The 24,547-nt window shown below is 40.6% G+C and overlaps 1 protein-coding gene across 1 annotated transcript; it reads left to right on the top strand.

Annotated features, from left to right (window-relative positions):
* Window positions 1-1,999: 1,999 nt before the first annotated feature.
* LOC310999760 (neural cell adhesion molecule 2-like) lies at window positions 2,000-23,342 on the top strand (the record flags this gene model as incomplete). The annotated part of the gene is made up of 26 exons (XM_083990314.1): window positions 2,000-2,072; window positions 2,651-2,848; window positions 3,853-3,996; window positions 6,251-6,368; window positions 6,501-6,655; window positions 6,782-6,915; window positions 7,188-7,320; window positions 7,424-7,591; window positions 7,717-7,836; window positions 8,261-8,388; window positions 8,475-8,643; window positions 8,854-9,040; window positions 9,161-9,277; window positions 10,126-10,142; window positions 19,488-19,631; window positions 19,792-19,909; window positions 20,042-20,196; window positions 20,323-20,456; window positions 20,729-20,861; window positions 20,965-21,132; window positions 21,258-21,377; window positions 21,802-21,929; window positions 22,016-22,184; window positions 22,395-22,581; window positions 22,702-22,818; window positions 23,303-23,342. 26 exons carry the CDS (start codon window positions 2,000-2,002, stop codon window positions 23,340-23,342), a joined length of 3,474 nt encoding a protein of 1,157 aa, XP_083846440.1.
* Between the last annotated feature and the right edge of the window lie 1,205 nt (window positions 23,343-24,547).

Below are 24,547 nucleotides of genomic sequence, written 5' to 3'. Positions count from 1 at the left end.
AATCGCTCTGGATAGTAGGCTAGTTGATTCTTTTTCAGTTAGTTTATGCAAATTGTGTGAAAATAAAGATTAAACAATCGTTTAGCGGCAGGTGGTTCCAAGCTGTGCCAAAAATGGACATTTTGGAAAGCTCACCTGAATATTTTGTAGTAAAATCTCAATAATTTGGTACTGCTTCACTTTATCAGAATCAACCACTGCAGAGATAATGTTCATACATTGTACAATCATTTGATAGAGGTTTTGAGCTTTAGCAGCATCATTCTGATTATTTTGTTATATTAAGTGATATTATGTATGGATTATTGAAGTTTTGAACAGCATAGTTGTGTTTGTATGTTGTCATCATAGGCTACAGGATTTATATCCTGTGTCAGATGTATTTTCATTAAAGCAGAAGTAAGTGGTCCGGTCGTTTTCGCTAATGCTGCGTTCCAGGCAGGCTTTTGAAACCGTAAATTACAGCTTCAAGTCACAACTTACGACTTTGTAGCGTTTCAGGCAACCCACTCGTGTTTTTCCGACCTGTTTTACCGGTGAAAGTCACTATAACGGCCAGTCGTAACTTCCGACCCGTGAACTCGTACCAGATCGAACTGGTACAACTTCACAGGTCGGAAAAACACGAGTTACGAGTTTCCTTGAACGCACCATAACAGTCCTCGTCCCTACGTCACCACATTCAGGCGCATCCCTTGGCTGCACACACAGCCCTGCATGCCGTTCTCTCTCCTCATTGGATAAAAACTGTAGGATACGATAAATGTTTTCTCCTCGGCTCAGAGCAGAGCAGAGGGACTGAGAGACCCGTGTTTCGGTCCAAACACTCTATGTAAGTGATTGCTGTCGGAAGATACAACTATTTAAGACTTATATTAACACAAATATATCACTTCTGCTTTAAATATGGGTGATAAGACAAACTTTGTGTGTTACAGTGTCATCTTGTGAAAGTGTTCATTTTAATGATGGCAGCATTGGACATCCCTTTTTTTTTCAAAACAGATATTTTAACTGGAAAAGAAGAGGTGTTACAAAATTTGTGCTTTTCCTGATTTGTTAAGTTTAACTTTGATCAATGTCTGATGTCATCTAAAGCCATGTAAAGTCTATTTTGATTAGACTTTTGAAACTTTTACAAAAACTGAACGTCACTGAGCATGAACTGTTTCAATTAGAAAACACTCCGTAATAAAGGTGTCACTGAGGATTGTTGATTTAAGGATGTTTGTCTTCAGTAAATGTCGTGCATGTGTAGTTTGGTCCGTGTGCCTGAGAAGAATGTGACCCTTTTTAAATGGGAGAGGAAAAATGATGGAATGATAGAAATATCTTTCTCCATCTTCTCTTCCCCTGGGGGGGCTGCCTCCCCTGCTTTCATCCGGTAGCCTGGAGACAGAGAAGGAGAGAGACAGAGAGACTGTGAGTGTGGAGGCAAACAAAAGAAGTAAAAACATAATAATAATAATAATAATGATAAAGTCAGACAAAGGATAGGTGGACACAGTTGTGAGGTAACAGGAAAATTGTGAAGGATGGAGAGAGGGACAGACGCCTTTCACGTGTCATCACCTCCCACTTCTCAGAACAGCAACAAGTAACCCTGTTGGGTGTAAGGAGGGATGAGTGACCAATACTCTCTCTCTCTCTCTCTCTCTCTCTCTCTCTCTCTCTCTCTCTCTCTCTCTCTCTCTCTCTCTCTCTGTCCTTCCCGTCACATTTCCTCTCATCTCAGCTGCTGTGCCCCTATATAACCTCTGACACAGACCCTCTCCTTGTCACAGTTCTCACAGTTGTAGGTGGGTGGCCAACAATAGTTGTCTGCATGTCAGTGTGGCACTGAGGAGGAGATATTTGAAGTTTCTTTGTTGTCTTTTAGTTGGTTTTTATTACGTTTATTCTTCTAGTTGAGTGCCATCAACACATTGGGACTCAACAGAGAAACTGCAGAGTTCAGATTTGAAGTTTTATGGGATTGGTAACCTGCTGCCAGGTGAACATGACGAACCAATCAGCTCTCCTGAAACTGGCTTCGCTGCTGCTGCTGCTGCTGCTGCAGATGGATGGCACAGGTAAGATTTGTAATGGTTTGTTTGATGACAAAAGAAAGCTACTAGTGTGAGCATGAAATAACTGAATAATTTGACTGTTTTGATGATGGACAGGATTTTATGAATAAGTTTAAATCATGATAAACAAGGAAATGATATTAACAAGATAAAACCTTTCTGCTGTGGGAACTGTGAGATGTTGTTTTCCAGGTAGAAATGTGAGAAATAGTGTTGTAGCCTACTGTACATGTGTTTCAGCACATGGGGAAGTTTTTCTGTGACTGGCATCTCTGTCTCATGTGTTTGTTTTGTTTTGTTTTGTTTTGATTTTTAAAAAAAAGGAGAAAGAGATACACAACACAACCTAAACTCCTCTCTTCCTCTAGATGCAAAGCTCCAGATCATTACCAATCCCCAAGATGTGCGTGTTGGAAGCCAGATCTTATTGTTGTGTAAATGTGAGTCACTTCTGTTTCATTTGATATCTATTAAATCTATGTGATTAACACGGCACTTTGAACAACTGTTTTAAAACAACAAGTCTTTACTTTTACATTCACTCTCTCCTTTCCTCCCTCTCTCATTCTCTCACGTCGTAGCTCAAGCAGATGGAGCTATGACATGGCAGAAGGATAGCGAAGACATTAGTGATGAGGTCAATGTGTCAAGTCAGGATGAGACCACCTCTAAATTGACTATTGGGGCGGCCACATTAGAAGATGCCGGCATATACACCTGTACATGTGAATACGACAGTGGCCGCGAAGAGCAGGCGGAAGTAGAGATGTATGTTTATGGTATGTGACAAGAGGCTGCATACACACTCACATACTCCATTAATCAGTCATATTGTTGGTGTTTTCATACCTCATTCGACATGAAGAAAATGTTCAGATTTTTTTTTAAATTTAATTTTCATGATGTTTTTCACATGTTGATGTAAAACCTCACTCATGATGATATAACTCCTTAGTTGCTTTATAGCAGTGAATATAGATATACCAGTCACTCTAATCCTACTTCTCTTCATCAGAGGGTCCATCATTTGGAAACACCAAAACCTACCATGAATTACTGGCGGGAACAAGGGCGACGGTGACATGCGTGGCGACAGGAAAGCCAGAGGTGGAAGTTCAGTGGTTTAGGGGCACCAAAGAAATCCCTTCTACTGGTAGGACCAACACCCAGGGCATTACAGAGGTTGTGAGGTCAAAGTGTGATTGTTGTGTGAATGACAATATTCATTACATTGACAAGTTCAGTGTGATCGATTTTAATTCAGAGATTGTTAGATAAGACCTCTCACGAAATATTGTCTCAGGAGTTTCATTGGTCTATAATGAACGAGGTAACTAACAGGATTAAGGTTTACACTAGGTAAAGGTTTGTCTGGTAATGAAAAATATACTGATACACAAAGGTGGTGTGTCCAGTTGTGTGTGATGTGGGAGTGAACATTTGACTTGGACCTTGAATATGAGATTAGATTCATAATGCTGCTCTATATCTGCTGAACATGAAAAAGCAGCTTTTGCAAAACAACTTTTATGTCCTCATAATGTCAAAATTGTGTTTTGTACTTGTTTCACTGCCCCCAAGTGGCCGAGTGATTTGCTTGATACAGGTTTGGGGGGAAAGTTAGCACTTGTCCTTCCCTGTGATACATTCAATGCAAACCCACAATGAAAATAGACCTGAGTCCACCTTTAAAGTAACACAGGATGTTTACAAATCTGTTTTAGATTAAGTATTTATTGAGCTAAATACTTTGCTGTCCATGTGATGCTTTCTCTTACTTCAGAGGGAGAACGTGTGCGGCAGCTCTCTGACAACACACTGCATTTTGAAAAAGTGAACAGAGAGGATGCTGGACTGTATGTGTGCCAAGCCCACATCAAAGGAAGGCCCATCTCTCAAGACCTCAAGGTTTCTGTTGTTGTCAATGGTGAGTAGCTCAAATCCACATTGTATTGATGGATTATCTGTACCTGTTCACGCAGGCCCCCTAGTGGTTTTTTAATTAATAACACATGAAGGGCGTCCTTAATACAACGAAAAGTAGGCATGGTGTAATGAAAACTCCACCACAGACCTTTTAAGGACACTTTCGGCAACATGTAGAAAAAAAAATGAAGTTTCTAGGTGCTACGGTTTTTTCACAGTCACTGAAAATGTCTCAAACAATATCAGACTACGGCAGCCCGCAAGTGACGTCACGTCAACAACGAAAGGTGATTTAAACATATATGTACCATCTGTACACCTCTTCTTTCACCACCAAAAAATCGTATACTGTCATATAAACAAAAGCAAAGAACAAAAATGCAGTTTTTACCCCATCAAAGTTTTAAACAAGCCTGCTCACTGAACACAAACAAACCCGGAAGTCATTTTCGAGTGCCGAAAAATACGGACATTCATCAATCAAAGACCCACTAAAACACTGAATAAAATTACAAGCTTACCCTGGCTTTAAAGCTGAAGATGTGCTCGACAAGGATCCATGGCTCGATTTTATCCATCGTGACCGGATAATCCATCATAGGTTACGTTTACCCGCAGTGCTAATGCTATAGCTCATTCCCCGTCAGACTGCGCACCCGCTTTGCGCAGCTCGCATCGCCTGTCAATCATAGTCACGGGGGTGAAAACTTTTTGGTCCAATAAGAGAGACCGTAAGGTGTGACCTGATATATAATGATCCCTGATTTGGCAAACCCATAGACTGTAAAAAGAATGGACGTAGCGTCCGTGACGTCACCCATTGGTTTGGGGGAGTCTGTTTTGTGCCGCTACTACGGGGGTTTGAGCCGCGCCATGTTGGATTCTACTTGCCATATTTGGAGCGGTGCGGCCGTTGGCCGGCCGAGAGCCCGCCCACTGGCCTCGTAGCAGCGGTCGCCGGACCTGTCACTCAACGGTTCTGCGCCCTGATTGGCCAGAACTTTAACCCTAATAATAGTAAAACGGTAGAGTTTAAAAAAAATTCACCCCCCTCAGAGTGTGTGCGGGGGTAGAAACTATCGATTGAGACCAAAAAAATAAAATGTACCAGGCTGTAAATATGTTTTTTTAAGCTGTAAAATCGGCTATTTTAACATGGGGCTCGATTGGAGTTGCTCCCTTCTGGAGCCAGCCCCCAGCGACAGCCGAGGGGATTGCAGCTTTTTGAATGCGGAAGTGAGCTTCACTTCTCAGACCGACAACTGCCCCCTTGGGCAAACCTTAAGCCTGCACCCAACTGGTTCCTGTGGTTCCCTCTCCCCCTAGTGTCAACAAGTAAGCAATACAAGTCTCCACAAAAAGTGTGTTTTTACTGCCCCAAGTTTAATTAAAATAAAAATAAAAGACTAAATGAACTATTTCAAATGTCCTTGTTAATTTAAGCCATCACTGGTGGTTGTGGGATGTTTACTTCTGGAGTTTTAAAGGAAAATAACAATATAATACAGGCGAAAATAGGTAAATTCCTGTTTGGATGGGTTTTGGACACTAAATATTCATCCCCATAAATTAAATTTTCAAATGGCATTTTACTTATGTAACTAATGTTCCTAAAAGCCATCAAGTATGTGATTGGCCCCAGTAGGTTATCTGTTGGAGGGAAAAAAATCTCACTAAAATCTTGCAGTGTGCATTTTAGCCAAATTGGACAATTTTGGACAGTTTTTGCACACTGGACATCGCCAAGGGACACTGTTTGGAAAAACTCTATAGTGCCTCAGTAGTTTTACATATCAACCTAAAATTTGGTACACATGTGGACAGGGAGTGTGTGAACCATATATGTAAAATTCAACCTGTTTTATAATTAGGATTTTGATATATCACCTTTTCACCAAAAATTTCAAACTCGTTTTTTTTTTTTTCAAAATAAAATTGTATTTTCAGAAGCCCAATTTTTTATGGAATGACTCAATTCAATATTTTATAGATATAGACAAAGGGACATAGGGACAAAGGTTTTCTTTCATTTAAGCCATAAACCATAGTTGTGGGATTAGTACTTCTGTAGTTATAAAGCTTTAATTGCAGTGATACAAAAACAGGCGGAAATTGCCAAAAATGGCCTCTGCATGAAGAGGTTAAGGGATTAGTTCACTGATAGTACACTCCCTATACAGTAGTTAGGAATACATCCTTCTGTTGTGTTGTGTGTTAACATATTTACATGTCAGTAAATCTGAATCCCCCTGCAGCTCCTCCGACAGTGAAGCTGAGGGAAGAGGTGAAAAAAGTGACTGCTGGATCAGAGAACAACGTTTCCTTGGTTTGTTCATCTGATGGTCATCCACAACCCAACATCACCTGGACCTTGTAAGACCTGATTTTAAACACTGTGTCGATAATAAAGATGTTGGCGCTTCTCTCTCAAAGAAACAAAGAAGTTTACCCTTCTGTTTTGTCAGTGTTGTGCACCATCACTTGTCTTTTTCTTTCTGCTCTTAGGCCGGTGCCATTTGACCCTTCACGCCATCAGTACAACTCAGACCGCAGCGAGTTGATTATACACTCTGTCAACAAAGGCGATTATGGGGAATATGTCTGCACCGCCGCCAACAAGATATCTGAGGACAGTGCTACCATCATGCTTGATGTCTTTGGTTGGTTCAGCTTGATATCACTTTAAATTGCTCCTTCATCTTTTTGTACTATAATTGACTTAGTTACTTTCCTTTGAATTTTGCTGAGGTGATTACTGCTAATATATCTGACATGTTTCATTTCAGAGATCCCACAGGTGTTTGTGTCGGCAGACAAGCTAAATGTGTCAACGGGGCAGAGTGTATCTGTGTCCTGTAACGTCTCCGGCCATCCTCAGCCTGAGCTGTACTGGCTCAACAAGCACAATGGACACACAATGGTATGAGTGTTTGCACACACAGAAACTCATCTATACATATTCACCTTCAGGAACCAAGACTGAAAATGTAAATTCAAAATATTGCTTCTTTTTGCATGTCTTAGACTTAGACTTTAAGACAGGCAAAAAGAAGCAATATTTTGAATTTACATTTTACTGTCATAGCTGAGGTGTTTGCGTTATACATGACATGAGATGATGATAATGATGACAAAGATCTATATGTGCTGCATTTCTGATGTTTGATTTAATATTTTCTCTGTCTCTGTCAGGACTCTGCTGGTCGTGTCCATGTGAAGGATGGTGTGTTGGTGATAGATGAAATAATGCCCTCTGATGGTGGACTGTATTCCTGCATGGCTGTTAGCACCAATAGAAATGCATCCAGAGATGTCGCCATCTACAGTAAGACTTCATGTCCACATTTGTATTTCACACATGTTCCTTTGATATTTTCTAACTTTAGTTTTTCCTTCTTCAATCCTCCTCCCTGCCATGTGACCCACAGCCAACCCTGGTCCACCGCACTACCTGACAGTCTCACCTGGACCGACGTCAGTCTTCTTCTCCCTCAAGGTTCCACCCGTCAGTGGGGGAACAGACATCACAAGTTTTGTCCTGCAGTGGAGACAAAGAGAGACGGACCGATGGGAGGAGGTCACAGTACCAGCTTCAGGTAGATCTTCTGCTTTTCATCGCAGCGTTGAGGTTGATGAAATAAATCAGTTGGTCCTTACACTGCTTAGATATCAAACTGTTAATACATCAGGTTATGTGCCTTTTGTATGTTTTATTGTGTAGATCCCCTTGCTATCACCGCCCTCAAGCCGTACACAGTCTACATGGTGCGTTTGGCTGCCTCGAATGAAGTAGGAGTGGGACAGTTCTCTAACACAGAAAGAGTTCGCACCCAGGGAATTCGTAAGTATTGTAAATTACTTTTATGTAAGATTTGTGCTGTGCATTAACAATATTTATATGTGCATGTACACATTTGTACATTTATGCATTTGCATGAATGTGTTGGTTTGGCATGTTCACCTCTGTATCTTTATTTATGCTATCTCTCTTTTTATTGTTCATCTCTCATGCAATCGTCATCGTAACATTTCCATGACTTCATCATCTGCTGCCTGATGGTCACTGATGCTGCTGATGACACCTTGTAATCTACTCTCAATCAGGAGGTAACAGACATCATGAAATAATGAAGTGACATGCTCAGTCAAGCCTAGATAAGTTATGGTGGATAAATACAGATATTAGGTGTTAATTTGTGTTCATGATTAAGTTTAAATATTAAGTTCAAACCTGTGGTCATCTTCTCTCTACTTCCTGCCTGTAGGTGAACCTGACAGTCCAGTTTTGTCGTCAGATAAGATAAAAATTGAGGGCAACTCCTTTTATGCCCCTCTTAGTCAGTTGGATGACGGAGGAGTACCTCTGCTTCACTTCAAAATACGATTCAAACGGGTAAGAAATAACTTTCTCTGCCCTTACGCTCTCACATGGAATGAGGAAATACTCCCAACTCCCTCTTCTCTGCTCTCTTTAACCAGGACAAAGAGGGGGCTGAGTGGGATGAGATGCAGCTGCCGTCCAATGCTGATTCTGTCACCCTCAAAGACTTGCCCTATGGCTCCGACTATCAACTGGAAGTCATAGCTGTCAATTATAATGGTTCTTCTATCCCCGCCACGTTGAAATTCACCATCGCAGACCAACCTGGTACGTAGCCTCCAATGTCTGCCACCACATGCTTCAGTGGATCAACTAGAAAATGTGCCTCAGCTTCTAGTTTGCCATAAACAACTGAAAGGATTGATACAAAAGCTCTAATTTAGCTCTAATCTATTACTTACACATAAACAATATTTACTAAGGTGGTTTGTCATATATTCAGTTTGTTCATCTAGACTTTGTCATCTCTCCTCAAAGCGAGCTGCACCAAAGGCTGCGTGTTTGGCATTGTCATCGTGATCTTCGTGGTGGTGTTCTTGCTGGTAGATGCCACCTGCTGCTACAGAAATCACTGCGGCCTTCTAATGTCCATCTGGGTGAAAATCTTAGGACAAAAAATTCCAGGCCTCAAAACGCTTGATGACGGAGTGGGAATGAATAATGGGTAAGTAAATGTGATGGTGAAAAACAGTGTTCCACGGCCTGTCAATGTGCACAAACCACTGTGAATGTCAGCAGATTGTCATCACTATAATTTAAGCCCTGTCGTGTGCCCTGGCTGCAGAGATGTGACGCTGAAGGGTATATCCACTCCTAGAGGCAGTATGCAACAGACAGTCACTAAGGAGGGAGGGCAGCTCAAAGAGGTCACCTGCGACAAAGCCCCCCTCACCAAACATGAGTATGTTCATTCACCTTCATACAGTCCATAGAAAACGTATATGTTATACAGCAGAGTGGAACTGAATCGTATGTAAAACTGTAACCACCTGCTGTCAGCTGCTTTGTTCATACTCAGTCACAGGAATGAGCAGCAGGTGTCTAAAAATTAATAATGCCAGTCTAGAATAATCTAAAACGCACAATAAGAGACTGAAATATGTTCTCAATGGAAACCTGTGCATTTTCTGAACATACAACCCATTTTTAAAATGTATATGTACAGTATGTGTATGTCCATAGCACCATTACTGTTCTATTAGTGCTTTGGTTTTGTCTTTACATTATGAATAGTAGGGAACCATCTTTTTTTTTCCCAGTATGCTCATTTATCTCGTAAAACATGCTCTAAGCTTGTGTTATAATTAGATATGTTGCCTCTTTATGTTGCATTTTACAAACTTTGAAGTAGAGGTAGCTGTATTCCAGTATCTCACTAATAAGTTGTTTCTTTTTCCACAGGAAAACACAACCTGACAGAGAAATTCCCATTGAGGCGTGAGGCCAGAAACTGGTGGATGCATGTGAAACATGAGAGTAAAAAAACACATGACGGTGTTCTGTAAAAACAACAAGAGACTATCAACTATCAAACACCTGGTCACAATCTCCAGCTCAGACTACTCAGTGAGTTCTACATTGGATACATCTGCCACAGGAAAGGTCAAATGTACTGACACGCTGTAAGAAACTGACTGATTCTGTCACAGTGGGGCAAAACCGGCCTTTTTCAAAACTGCAAGCTTTTGGAGTGAGACTGTAGGTCTACTCTGTGCTCAGCCTCTCCAGACAGCACTGTGCTCTCCTCAGGTGGACACAGGCCACCGGTGGGTGATGAGGTCATTATCTAGCTCAGTCTGCACTAATGTTGATTAACTAAGACAAAATCTCCTGTAATCTTGATGTCTGAGTTATACAGGGTAAAATTGTTGTCACTATTTAATTTTCAATATCTTCTTAAAGACACAACGTAAGTTTACCTATTTTACTTTTGAACACTTCATACAGACACAAGGTTTTATTTCATTTTACTCTTTTTTCAACCATACAATGACTGTATTGTCTGATGCTACTTTTTAATGTTTGTATTAGTGATGTGTTTTTTAATAACTTTATCATTATTATCATTTTAATTATGAGTTTGACTGCTCCACTAATGGTTGTGTAAACAATTAAACATCTTTTTGTAATTTCTATGTATCACTGTATTATGATATTGACCAATATTATGAACCTCATAAAGGCTGCCTATACTAACCTTAATGTAATTATTATGCTCTGATATTTATTTATTTTTTTTATCCACATGAGGGCTATTCATGATGAGAGGCTTTGGATTTAAAGCCAAATTTGTAGCCAGCTTTACTGCTCAGCACTTTCTTGTGAAAGATTTTAATTATTTTGTATTCTTTATTGTCAGCAATTAACATTCAGGGGACCTGCTATGAAAAGCGACTATATAAGGAAACCTTTTTTTTAGTACCTGTAATAATAGACAAACATACTCCAAACAAAGTGGAATAAGTTATTTTTTATAGTTATGGACATATTATTTACAATATAATCATATGTAAAATCTTGTTTAGTGTTTTTTTTTCTTGCTTTTTTTGACATTATATGCCTGACCATATTCTACTGAACACTGTACATTGTTGTACATACACTTGTTATTACATCTTTGGGTTTGATAAAATGTGTACTGCAAAACAACTGTATGTGTGTTTTTGTGTATTTGTTGTTCTTTAGCCTGTTTGGTTGTAGTACAGTACAACCTCTCAAAATCTGATCTGACACCAAGACCCAGCTCCTAACTCGCTGGTAGTGAGACCTGCTGTGTAGCTTCATTTATCGACTCAGGGAGTCAGTGCCCAGGCAGCTGTTGTCAAGGCAGATTTCAAAAATCAAAATGTCAGAAATTCTGTTATCTAAACAAAAATCTGATAATACATGGGATCTGGCATGGGGTCGGACATTTCTGTAAGGTTTGGTGAGTTTTCACCCATGGGAAGTATGATTTCCTTGGAAGTAGAAAGAAGATGACACTGGACCTTTGTGCAAAATTTAGTGAGCTTTCGCCCATGGTCCGGTCCAAGCTATTTGTTTTGTTTTTTCAATTTAGAGGCTTGCTGTGATGTCACCATGAGGACATCTAGCATTTTGATGTGGCATTATCATCATCACCCTTGCTGGGTCTTGAACCCACATCCCCTCGCACCACAAACCAGCGCTTAACTCAGTGAGCTAATTATCTGGAAGTGAGACATGGTGTGTGTCTTCTCAAATAGACTCAGGGAGTCAGTGTCCGGGCAGCTGTTGTAAAGGCAGATTTCAAAAATGGTCAAAATGTCACAAATTCTAATATCTAAACAAAAATCTGATAATACATAAATTGCATCTAGACAGCATGGAAATGTTGGTGATTTGTTTTTAATAATAAGTTTTGCTTAAAGGAGCATTATCGCAAATACAGCAGTAATAGCATAAAATAAGCTGAAATATGCAAAAGATGGGTCGGGGGGAGCCATAACTAAATTTACAAAAAAAATCGCCATCAGTATAGTGTCCGTGGGGCAAATGCAGAATTTGTCTTTGTTATGATCCAAGCCGGCCCGGTGCTTGCTGCGTTCAATTGCACTCGGAACTCGCAAATCCGACCTCCAAACCGGAAAAATGCAACAGTAAATTGTAATGTAGCAGTGTCAGGCTGCTTACAGTCACTGAATCGCTCGGTAGAACACTTTGTCTCCACGTCCCGTGTCTTTCTTCAGCTGTCCTCTCAGCGTTATTAAGGAGGAGGAAGTTGCAGTTGCTGTTGTTGTAGTTGTTGTGGTTGTGCGCGACGTAGAGCTGCCGCTTCCACTAGCGAGTTTTCTTTTTCCCACGATTGCACGTTCATTCAGCCTGGTGAGGGAGGAGGAGGGGGGGGGGGGGGGACTAAACGAGGCTGCTCTCTCTCTCTGACAGCTGCCCACTTGTTTATATCTGATAAGCTCCGCCTGGCTCCATCTAGTGGCCAAATTAAGAATTTGGATTTGCAATAATGCTCCTTTAACAAGATAAAATGTGATGTTTAAAAATGTCACTCTTACATTGACTCCAGTTGTTCCCATGAGAGCAGAATTCAAAATGTTCTCAAAAATTCAGTTTTTGAGATAAAATTCTGATATTTGCCAAACTTCATCAACCATGACTCCAAAATATTCTCAATTATTTTCAGGAAGATTGAAAATGTATTTAGCAGGAATTGGATGATAGTATATGTTTACAGTAGTGTTTACAGTCATAGGTTTTCATGCACTGTAGGCTCAATTTTTGCTTAATCAAAAATCCGAGAAACAAGTTTTGTGGAGAACGGTCTGGAGATGCTCTGTAGCAAGTTTGGTGACAATTGAGCAAAAATTGTGGGAGGAGATACATTTTAAAAGTTTTACAGTTATTGAAAAAGTGAGTGATGGACTTCATAATTTGTAATAAGTTTAAGTGGACAAAAGTTTCAGCAGTATTGAGGCTACATTGTGGTGAAGTTTCAACACTGTAGCATATGGTTTGGTATAGGAATTTTTTAAGTTTTTAAATTTAAACGCTTATTGTGCCCCCCCTAGGAGGGGGGGGCACATGTCCTTGGAGTTGAGTAAATCTTGCATGGGGTTGGATGTTTCTGTAGAGTTTGGTGAGTTTTCGCCCATGGGAAGTATGACTTCCTCGGAAGAAGAAGAAAGAAGAAGAAGAAGAATTCCTAGGAATACAATAGTGTCCTGGCAACTGCGCTGCCCGGACCCTAATAGTGGGGCTGCTTAAGTCCATTTTTGAGCCGAATCGTTCACTTCATGGTACAAGCACCAAATTTGGTACAAATGATGTCCAGGACATACCTTCTAATAAAAGTACGTTGCCCAGCTGAAAATCCAAGAGGGCCGCCAGTTTTCAAGATGGCCGCCTCGTCAAACGCCAAAAAAAGGTTTTCGAGGTAGAACTTGAATTAACAGAAGAATGTTAATGATCCAAGCATCAAAATGAATGTATTATGTAAGGGATAATGTATAGTTCGGAGGTTGTTATGGAGAAATAAACCCCGACAGGTTGTATGGAACCCCGACGCGAAGCGGAGGGGTTCCATACAACATGAAGGGGTTTATTTCTCCATAACAACCGACCAACTATACATTATCCCGCTTATTACACGGTTTACGAGTGAAATAATTAATTTGAAACATAATGTTGACCAAAATACGACTTTCATCGATTTAAAATTGCATTTAGCGAATCTGCAAGACCGGTCACTTCCGCTGTTTTGCCGAGCCTCCTCCCGTTCGTGCATTTGAAGCCTTTGATAATCAATCAGTGGATCGATGGATTACCATACACGTGTTAAAATGTGTGTATTGTGTGTAGTCGTATCTGTCATAAACAAGAGATTAACTTTACTGTTTACGGGGTGCGTTTGTGTCGCGGAGCCGCGGTGCCAGCTGCACCGAGACGAGAGGAGAGCTGACACCGGGTCAGAGGCTCTGATGCAGGTCTGGTTTCCAGCCACGATGTGGAAGGAGCCTCCACTCTACTTGTAACAGGTTACAAATCATTTATCTCTAACATCACTATTAGTCCGACGTTGTTTAATGACGGTAAAAATGAAACACAATGTAAATATCCTGCATAGTTTCTCTTTTCTGTGCTGCGCTGATCAGAGCGGCGTCCCTAGCAACGGTCTGTTATACATGACGACGGTCCGTTATACAGAAATAACAGACCGCAGAACGCAGCGCTGGACCAATCAGAGAGCAGCATTCAATAGAGCCGTGTAATAAGACTGGAATAACTCGATGGTGTCAATTGAATTCCAATATGGCCACCAATTTTCAAGATAATGGCTATTAAATGACTAAAAAGTAGCGTTTTCGCGTTTTTTCTTCAGTTTTCTGCAATGATCTTAAGTGAAAATCTGCAGAATTCTGAGGGATGTGTTTTTTGTGTGAATCATTTGTGAAAATGTGTCCAAACTTCTCACGCACACACACACACATACAGCAACACAAGCGTTCTTTACTGAAATAAAAGTACTAATTTAGCAATATAAATGATAATTCATTAAAATTCTGTGGTCAACATTTATTGGTTAGTAATTTTTTATAAGAGTGATGTCAAAGCACAACCAGGGCACACTGGTGACATCACTGCTGTGAGACTCAGCATGGGGTTCAGTGTCAGCCTGTAGTGTACTAACTGTAGTTGTAGTTTACTAACTGTTGTAGTGGTGTACTCACTGTAGTTGTAGTATACTTTAGTGTCCCAAATGCTATCTAATAAGCCCCTGTATAGACTCAACTAGAAGTTTAGTTAGTTGTAGTATTGTAGTTAGATAGCCGCACCTGAATTGACAGGATGTGCCAGCGCGGGATAGCCGAGCCAAGGGTAACGGGGCTTTAGTTACCTGGATGGTGTACAGATCGCACGGGATTTATGGCACTGGATGAACGATCGGGCTAGGTGTAGGGCACCAGATACTTGAACCTAGTTGCATCCCATATTCCAATGTGCTATGATATTTTGTATGTTTGGGTGGTAAAAGGATAATCCCTCGACCTTCAACTGTATAAGATGTCTGCCGATAATCCATTGAGTTGTGCTACTAAAACTGACTGGAGCAAGTGTTGCCTCTGTCAGACAGATACAAAAGCAGCGTTGAAGTCTCCCCCTATTCCTTCCATGATAGCCAAAAACATACCTCTATTTCAGGCAATCAACCTGTTGCCCATCAGGTTAGACACATCCAGATTGGATGATGGAGGTGGCATTGAGGATACATTGAGGCGAAACGGTGCAATGTATCACCAAAAAAGATGGTCAGATCTGGCAAGTTCTCTGGACAACCCTTCCACCCATTGCTCAGACTTGTGAGCAGTTGACAAAATGTGGCTGCAAGACTGAATGCCAAGGACGATGCAAATGCTATCGCTTCGGCCTGAAGTGCACACAGTTGTGTGCCTGTGCATGTGAGGGCTAAGAAAATAGAACAACCAAGTTTAAGTTGAATGTTTGAGTTGGATATTTGTATTATTATTTTTTAAGTTATGTTGATTCAAGTTCTGGATCGTAAAACATGCAGCCTATGCTTTGACACCTTTTCTGTGTTTTTATACCGTTATCTAAAAATTAAAAAAAAAAAAAATAGCCTATACAAAAAAAAAAAAAAAAAAAATGGGGGAGACAAAGACAGCCTCTACGTGGCCTCCCCTACAAGTAGCTTACAGGTCCAAAAGCTTTAAGTGAAACTAATGTCTTTGTTTGTGAGTGTTTTTTTCATTTAATTCGCATTGTATCATCATAATATTCAATCATTTTGATTTTCTAAATGCAGAGTTGTATTTCTCATGTGCAAAAACACATATTTCAATGTATAAACCATCAGAATAGGACTATTCAATCAAAATATAGTTCAAACGCTGTTTCAAACCACTTCGAATGGCGGCCATCTTGAAAAATGGTGGCCACTTTGTTTGTTCAAGTGGGCAACGTACTTTTATGAGATAGTAGGTCCAAAAGCACTTGTGTACCAAATTTGGCGCTTGTACCACAAAGTGAACGATTTTTCATTAATGTGCTCCACTAAAAAAGAAAAAGGAAAATGAAGAATTCAATAAGCCTGACTGGTTCCAGATGAAAATACATACCTCTCAGAGAGACTCAATGGTTTTCCTCCAGTTTGAATAAATATAAATTGAGAAAATAGAAGAAAATGTTGTTGTGCTCTAGCCGGCTGGGTAGGCTACTTGAAGAACAGAGAAACTACTGTAAAACTACTTTGAGCCTGTTCACGTTTGCGGTGTAGAATATAACGCTTTCTTTGACGGTATATATTTTTAAAGGTCCAGTGTGTAAAAGGAGGGGAAAACCGTGACATCCAGCTTTCAGTTTCTCACCCGTCGGCAAAGTGACGGTGGTGTCCAAAAAAACTTGTTTACCACGACTGGAACGACTGGGAGTATTTCAGTACTTCTCTCAGTCCCCAACTTTCCTATTTCTCATTTAATTTTTCAGCATCTCTGAGGTCATTCATGTCGCGTCATCGGTTTCTCCCAAGGTCTCTCTCTCTCTGTCTCCTTCCTGTCACATTCTCTCTCTCTCTCTTTCCTGTCACATTTCCTTGGTTGGAGGTCTTTGAAATGTCCCTGTTGTTTTAGTTGCTTTTGTTAAGTATATCACTCTTGAGTGCCATAAACACACTGAGACTCAACAGAGAAACTGCAGAGTTCAGATTTGAAGTTTTATGGGATTGGTAACCTGCTGCCAGGTGAACATGACGAACCAATCAGCTCTCCTGAAACTGGCTTCGCTGCTGCTGCTACTGCTGCTGCTGCAGATGGATGGCACAGGTAAGACTTGTAATGGTTTGTTTGATGACAAAAGAAAGCTACTAGTGTGAGCATGAAATAACTGAATAATTTGACTGTTTTGATGATGGACAGGATTTTATGAAATAAGTTAAAAGCATGATAAACAAGGAAATGATATTAACAAGATAAAAACCTGTCTGCTGTGGGAACTGTGAGATGTTGTTTTCCAGGTAGAAATGTGAGAAATAGTGTTGTACTGTACATGTGTTTCAGCACATGGGCAAGTTTTTCTGTGACTGGCATCTCTGTCTCATGTGTTTTTTTTTGTTTTGTTTTAATTTTTAAAAAAAGGAGAAAGAGATACACAACACAACCTAAACTGCTCTCTTCCTCTAGATGCAAAGCTCCAGCTCATTACCACTACCCAAGATGTGCGTGTTGGAAGCCAGATCTTATTGTTGTGTAAAGGTGAGTCACTTCTGTTTCATTTGATATCTATTAAATCTATGTGATTAACACATGGCACTTTGAACAACTGTTTTAAAACAACAAGTCTTTACTTTTACATTCACTCTCTCCTTTCCTCCCTCTCTCATTCTCTCACGTCGTAGCTGGAGCAGATGGAACTATGACATGGCAGAAGGATGGTGAAGACATTAGTGATGAGGTCAATGTGTCAAAAATAGATGAGAAAACCTCTAAATTGACTATTGGGGCGGCCACATTAGAAGATGCCGGCATATACACCTGTACATGTGAAGACGACAGCACTGGCCGCGAAGAGCAGGTGGAAGTACATATGTATGTTTATGGTATGTGACAAGAGGCTGCATACACACTCACATACTCCATTAATCAGTCATATTGTTGGTGTTTTCATACCTCATTCGACATGAAGAAAATGTTCAGATTTTTTTTAAATTTAATTTTCATGATGTTTTTCACATGTTGATGTAAAACCTCACTCATGGTGATATAACTCCTTAGTTGCTTTATAGCAGTGAATGTAGATATCCCAGTCACTCTAATCCTACTTCTCTTCATCAGAGGGTCCATCATTTGGAGACACCAAAACCTACCATGAATTACTGGCGGGAACGAAGGCGACGGTGACATGCGTGGCGACAGGAAAGCCAGAGGTGGAAGTTCAGTGGTTAAGGGGCACCAAAGAAATCCCTTCTACTGGTAGGACCAACACCCAGGGCATTACAGAGGTTGTGAGGTCAAAGTGTGATTGTTGTGTGAATGACAATATTCATTACATTGACAAGTTCATTGTGATTTTAATTCAGAGATTGTTAGATAAGACCCCTCACGAAATATTGTCTCAGGAGTTTCATTGGTCTATAATGAACGAGGTAACTAACAGGATTAAGGTTTAGGTAAAGGTTTGTCTGGTAATGAAAAATATACTGATACACAAAGGTGGTGTGTCCAGTTGTGTGTGATGTGGGAGTGAATATTTGACTTGGACCTTGAATATTGAGATTAGATTCATAATGTTGCTCCATATCTACTGAACATGAAAAAGCACCTTTTGCAAAACAACTTTTATGTCCTGATAATGTCAAAATTGTGTTTGGTAGGCTACTTGTGTCACTGCCCCCAAGTGGCCGAGTAATTTGCTTGATAGGCTACAGGTTTGGGGGGAAAGTTAGCACTTGTCCTTCCCTGTGATACATTCAATGCAAACCCACAATGAGAATAGACCTGAGGCCACCTTTACAGTAACACAGGATGTTTATTATTCTGTTTTAGATTAAAGCAGAAGTAAGCGATCCGGTCGTTTTGGCTAACGTCTTGTCAGCCGATGGAGTTAGCAGCCCCCGCCCTCGTCATGGATCTATTGGTCCTCGTCCCTACGTCACCACATTCACGCGCATCCCTTGGCTGCACACACAGCCCTTCATGCCGTTCTCTCTCCTCATTGGATAAAGCTTGTAGGATACAAGGAAGTATACAAGACGTTTTCTCCTCGGCTTACAGCAGAGCAGAGTGACTGACAGACCAAACACTCTATATAAGTGATTGCCGTCGGAAGATATAACTATTTAAGACTTATATTAACACAGATATTCCGCTTACTTCTGCTTTAAAGGGGAACTAAACCCCTCAGTTTTGGATGACGTGCTCTAAGCTTGAAATTCAAAAAATGCCTTGATTATGGGCGGGACTCAGGAGCGCTCTCCGATCCCCCCTCCCCCCTCCCCTGCGCCCCATTCACACCCGCGAAATCACACAAAAGAGAAAAAAAAGTAATAAACACACATCAACACTTCTGCTAGCGCTAACGAGCTACTAACGAGCGACTCAGCACTAGTAGCGCGGACTAGGAGAGGACGCCAGAGCCGTAACACTACAGCTGATCCGCCGGCTCGTTAGCTCGTTAACGGCTCGTTAGCGCCGGCTGCGGCCGCACTAACGATTCCCATTCAGGCAGCTGTTAGCAGCCGTTAGCCGCAGCAGAGCAGCTAGAGTGCCTAGCAACCGTTAGCGGCAGGCAGCAGACGGCGCTGATTGGTCGGGGAGCTAGTGGCCGGTGACGAAAGCTGCCTCCAAAACGTCATCTGCCTCCATCTCAGCCAATAGAAAAATTCGATTGTAATAGCCGTGTTTCAACCCATAGAGGGCAGTCACTCTACATTTTTACTACAAAATACACCAAATTGAAATATTTTGACTAAAATGTCAAAAGTTGGACCAGAAACAACTGACAACACTACCTTATACCCAAATATATTTGTTTTCAGCAGAAAAAAGTGGTTTAGGGGTTTAGTTCCTCTTTAAGTATTTATTGAGCTAAATACTTTGCTCTCCATGTGATGCTATCTCTTACTTCAGAGGGAGAACGTGTGCGGCAGCTCTCTGACAACACACTGCATTTTGAAAAAGTGAACAGAGAGGATGCTGGACTGTATGTGTGCCGAGCCCGCATCAAAGGAAGGCCCATCTCTCAAGACCTCAAGGTTTCTGTTGTTGTCAATGGTGAGTAGCTCAAATCCAGATTGTATTGATGGATTATCTGTTTTTATTAAGGGATTAGTTCACTGATAGTACACTCCCTATACAGTAGTTAGGAATAAATCCTTCTGTTGTGTTGTGTGTTCACATATTTACATGTCAGTAAATCTGAATCCCCCTGCAGCTCCTCCGACAGTGAAGCTGAGGGAAGAGGTGAAAAAAGTGACTGCTGGATCAGAGACCAACGTTTCCTTGGTTTGTTCATCTGATGGTCATCCACAACCCAACATCACCTGGACCTTGTAAGACCTGATTTTAAACACTGTGTCGATAATAAAGATGTTGGCGCTTCTCTCTCAAAGAAACAAAGAAGTTTACCCTTCTGCTTTGTCAATGTTGTGCACCATCACTTGTCTTTTTCTTTCTGTTCTTAGGCCGGTGCCATTTGACCCTTCACGCCATCAGTACAACTCAGACTGCAGCGAGTTGATTATACACTCTGTCAACAAAGGCGATCATGGGGAATATGTCTGCACCGCCACCAACAAGATATCTGAGGACAGTGCTACCATCATGCTTGATGTCTTTGGTTGGTTCAGCTTGATATCACTTTAAATTGCTCCTTCATCTTGTTGTACTATAGTTGACTTAGTTACTTTCCTTTGAATTTTGCTGAGGTGATTATTGCTAATATATCTCACATGTTTCATTTCAGAGATCCCACAGGTGTTTGTGTCGGCAGAGAAGCTAAATGTGTCAACGGGGCAGAGTGTATCTGTGTCCTGTAACGTCTCCGGCCATCCTCAGCCTGAGCTGTACTGGCTCAACAAGCACAATGGACACACAATGGTATGAGTGTTTGCACACACAGAAACTCATCTATACATATTCACCTTCAGGAACCAAGACTGAAAATGTAAATTCAAAATATTGCTTCTTTTTGCATGTCTTAGACTTAGACTTTAAGACAGGCAAAAAGAAGCAATATTTTGAATTTACATTTTACTGTCATAGCTGAGGTGTTTGCGTTATACATGACATGAGATGATGATAATGATGACAAAGATCTATATGTGCTGCATTTCTGATGTTTGATTTAATATTTTCTCTGTCTCTGTCAGGACTCTGCTGGTCGTGTCCATGTGAAGGATGGTGTGTTGGTGATAGATGAAATAATGCCCTCTGATGGTGGACTGTATTCCTGCATGGCTGTTAGCACCAATAGAAATGCATCCAGAGATGTCGCCATCTACAGTAAGACTTCATGTCCACATTTGTATTTCACACATGTTCCTTTGATATTTTCTAACTTTAGTTTTTCCTTCTTCAATCCTCCTCCCTGCCATGTGACCCACAGCCAACCCTGGTCCACCACACTACCTGACAGTCTCACCTGGACCGACGTCAGTCCTCTTCTCCCTCAAGGTCCCACCCGTCAGTGGGGGAACAGACATCACAAGTTTTGTCCTGCAGTGGAGACAAAGAGAGACGGACCGATGGGAGGAGGTCACAGTACCAGCTTCAGGTAGATCTTCTGCTTTTCATCGCAGCGTTGAGGTTGATGAAATAAATCAGTTGGTCCTTACACTGCTTAGATATCAAACTGTTAATACATCAGGTTATGTGCCTTTTGTATGTTTTATTGTGTAGATCCCCTTGCTATCACCGCCCTCAAGCCGTACACAGTCTACATGGTGCGTTTGGCTGCCTCGAATGAAGTAGGAGTGGGACAGTTCTCTAACACAGAAAGAGTTCGCACCCAGGGAATTCGTAAGTATTGTAAATTACTTTTATGTAAGATTTGTGCTGTGCATTAACAATATTTATATGTGCATGTACACATTTGTACATTTATGCATTTGCATGAATGTGTTGGTTTGGCATGTTCACCTCTGTATCTTTATTTATGCTATCTCTCTTTTTATTGTTCATCTCTCATGCAATCGTCATCGTAACATTTCCATGACTTCATCATCTGCTGCCTGATGGTCACTGATGCTGCTGCTGACACCTTGTAATCTACTCTCAATCAGGAGGTAACAGACATCATGAAATAATGAAGTGACATGCTCAGTCAAGCCTAGATAAGTTATGGTGGATAAATACAGATATTAGGTGTTAATTTGTGTTCATGATTAAGTTTAAATATTAAGTTCAAACCTGTGGTCATCTTCTCTCTACTTCCTGCCTGTAGGTGAACCTGACAGTCCAGTTTTGTCGTCAGATAAGATAAAAATTGAGGGCAACTCCTTTTATGCCCCTCTTAGTCAGTTGGATGACGGAGGAGTACCTCTGCTTCACTTCAAAATACGATTCAAACGGGTAAGAAATAACTTTCTCTGCCCTTGCGCTCTCACATGGAATGAGGAAATACTCCCAACTCCCTCTTCTCTGCTCTCTTTAACCAGGACAAAGAGGGGGCTGAGTGGGATGAGATGCAGCTGCCGTCCAATGCTGATTCTGTCACCCTCAAAGACTTGCCCTATGGCTCCGACTATCAACTGGAAGTCATAGCTGTCAATTATAATGGTTCTTCTATCCCCGCCACGTTGAAATTCACCATCGCAGACCAACCTGGTACGTAGCCTCCAATGTCTGCCACCACATGCTTCATCGGATCAACTAGAAAATGTGCCTCAGCTTCTAGTTTGCCCTAAACAACTGAAAGGATTGATACAAAAGCTCTAATTTAGCTCTAATCTATTACTTACACATAAACAATATTTACTATGGTGGTTTGTCATATATTCAGTTTGTTCATCTAGACTTTGTCATCTCTCCTCAAAGCGAGCTGCACCAAAGGCTGCGTGTTTGGCATTGTCATCGTGATCTTCGTGGTGGTGTTCTTGCTGGTAGATGCCACCTGCTGCTACAGAAATCACTGCGGCCTTCTAATGTCCATCTGGGTGAAAATCTTAGGACAAAAAATTCCAGGCCTCAAAACGCTTGATGACGGAGTGGGAATGAATAATGGGTAAGTAAATGTGATGGTGAAAAACAGTGTTCCACGGCCTGTCAATGTGCACAAACCACTGTGAATGTCAGCAGATTGTCATCACTGTAATTTAAGCCCTGTCGTGTGCCCTGGCTGCAGAGATGTGACGCTGAAGGGTATATCCACTCCTAGAGGCAGTATGCAACAGACAGTCACTAAGGAGGGAGGGCAGCTCAAAGAGGTCACCTGCGACAAAGCCCCCCTCACCAAACATGAGTATGTTCATTCACCTTCATACAGTCCATAGAAAACGTATAGGAGTGGAACTGAATCGTATGTAAAACTGTAACCACCTGCTGTCAGCTGCTTTGTTCATACTCAGTCACAGGAATGAGCAGCAGGTGTCTGAAGATTAATAATGCCAGAGAATAATCTAAAATGCACAATAAGATACTGAAATATGTTCTCAATGGAAACCTGTGCATTTTCTGAACATACATCCCAATTTTAAAATGTATATGTACAGTATGTGTATGTCCATAGCACCATTACTGTTCTATTAGTGCTTTGGTTTTGTGTTGGTTTTATGAATAGTAGGGAACCATCTTTTTTTTTCCAGTATCCTCAATTATCTCGTAAAACATGCTCTAAGCTTGTGTTATAATTAGATATGTTGCCTCTTTATGTTGCATTTACAAACTTTGAAGTAGAGGTAGCTGTAGCCCAGTATCTCACTAATGAGTTGTTTCTTTTTCCACAGGAAAACACAACCTGACAGAGAATTTCCCATTGAGGCGTGAGGCCAGAAACTGGTGGAAGGTGAAACATGAGAGTAAAAAAACACATGACAGTGTTCTGTAAAAACAACAAGAGACTATCAACTATCAAACACCTGGTCACAATCTCCAGCTCAGACTACTCAGTTAGTTCTACATTGGATACATCTGCCACAGGAAAGGTCAAATGTACTGACACGCTGTAAGAAACTGACTGATTCTGTCACTGTGGGGCAAAACCGGCCTTTTTCAAAACTGCAAGCTTTTGGAGTGAGACTGTAGGTCTACTCTGTGCTCAGCCTCTCCAGACAGCACTGTGCTCTCCTCAGGTGGACACAGGCCATCGGTGGGTGATGAGGTCATTATCTAGCTCAGTCTGCACTGATGTTGATTAACTGAGACAAAATCTCCTGTAATCTTGATGTCTGAGTTATACAGGGTAAAATTGTTGTCACTATTTAATTTTCAATATCTTCTTAAAGACACAACACAAGTTTACCTATTTTACTTTTGAACACTTCATACAGACACAAGGTTTTATTTCATTTTACTCTTTTTTCAACCATACGATGACTGTATTGTCTGATGCTACTTTTAATGTTTGTATTAGTGATGTGTTTTTTAATAACTTTATCATTATTATCATTTTATAATTATGAGTTTGACTGCTCCTCTAATGGTTGTGTAAACAATTAAACATCTTTTTGTAGTTTCTTTGTATCACTGTATTATGATATTGACCAATATTATGAACCTCATAAAGGCTGCCTATACTAACCTTAATGTAATTATTATGCTCTGATATTTATTTATTTTTTTTATCCACATGAGGGCTATTCATGATGAGAGGCTTTGGATTTAAAGCCACATTTGTAGCCAGCTTTACTGCTCAGCACTTTCTTGTGAAAGATTTTAATTATTTTTTATTTTTTATTGTCAGCAATTAACTACTATATAAGGACACCTTTTTTTTAGTACCTGTAATAATAGACAAACATACTCCAAACAAAGTGGAATAAGTTATTTTTATAGTTATGGACATATTATTTACAATATAATCATATGTAAAATCTTGTTTAGTATTTTTTTCTTGCTTTTAAGATACTGTATTTTGACATTATATGCCTGACCATATTCTACTGAACACTGTACATTGTTGTACATACACTTGTTATTACATCTTTGTGTTTGATAAAATGTGTACTACAAAACAACTGTATGTGTTTTTG

This window comes from Trachurus trachurus (assembly GCF_905171665.1).
Source record: "Trachurus trachurus genome assembly, chromosome: 16".
Classification (NCBI taxonomy): Eukaryota; Metazoa; Chordata; class Actinopteri; order Carangiformes; family Carangidae; genus Trachurus; species Trachurus trachurus.
Note: the sequence above shows the minus strand (reverse complement) of the source record. Positions and strands in the feature narration are given on the sequence as shown.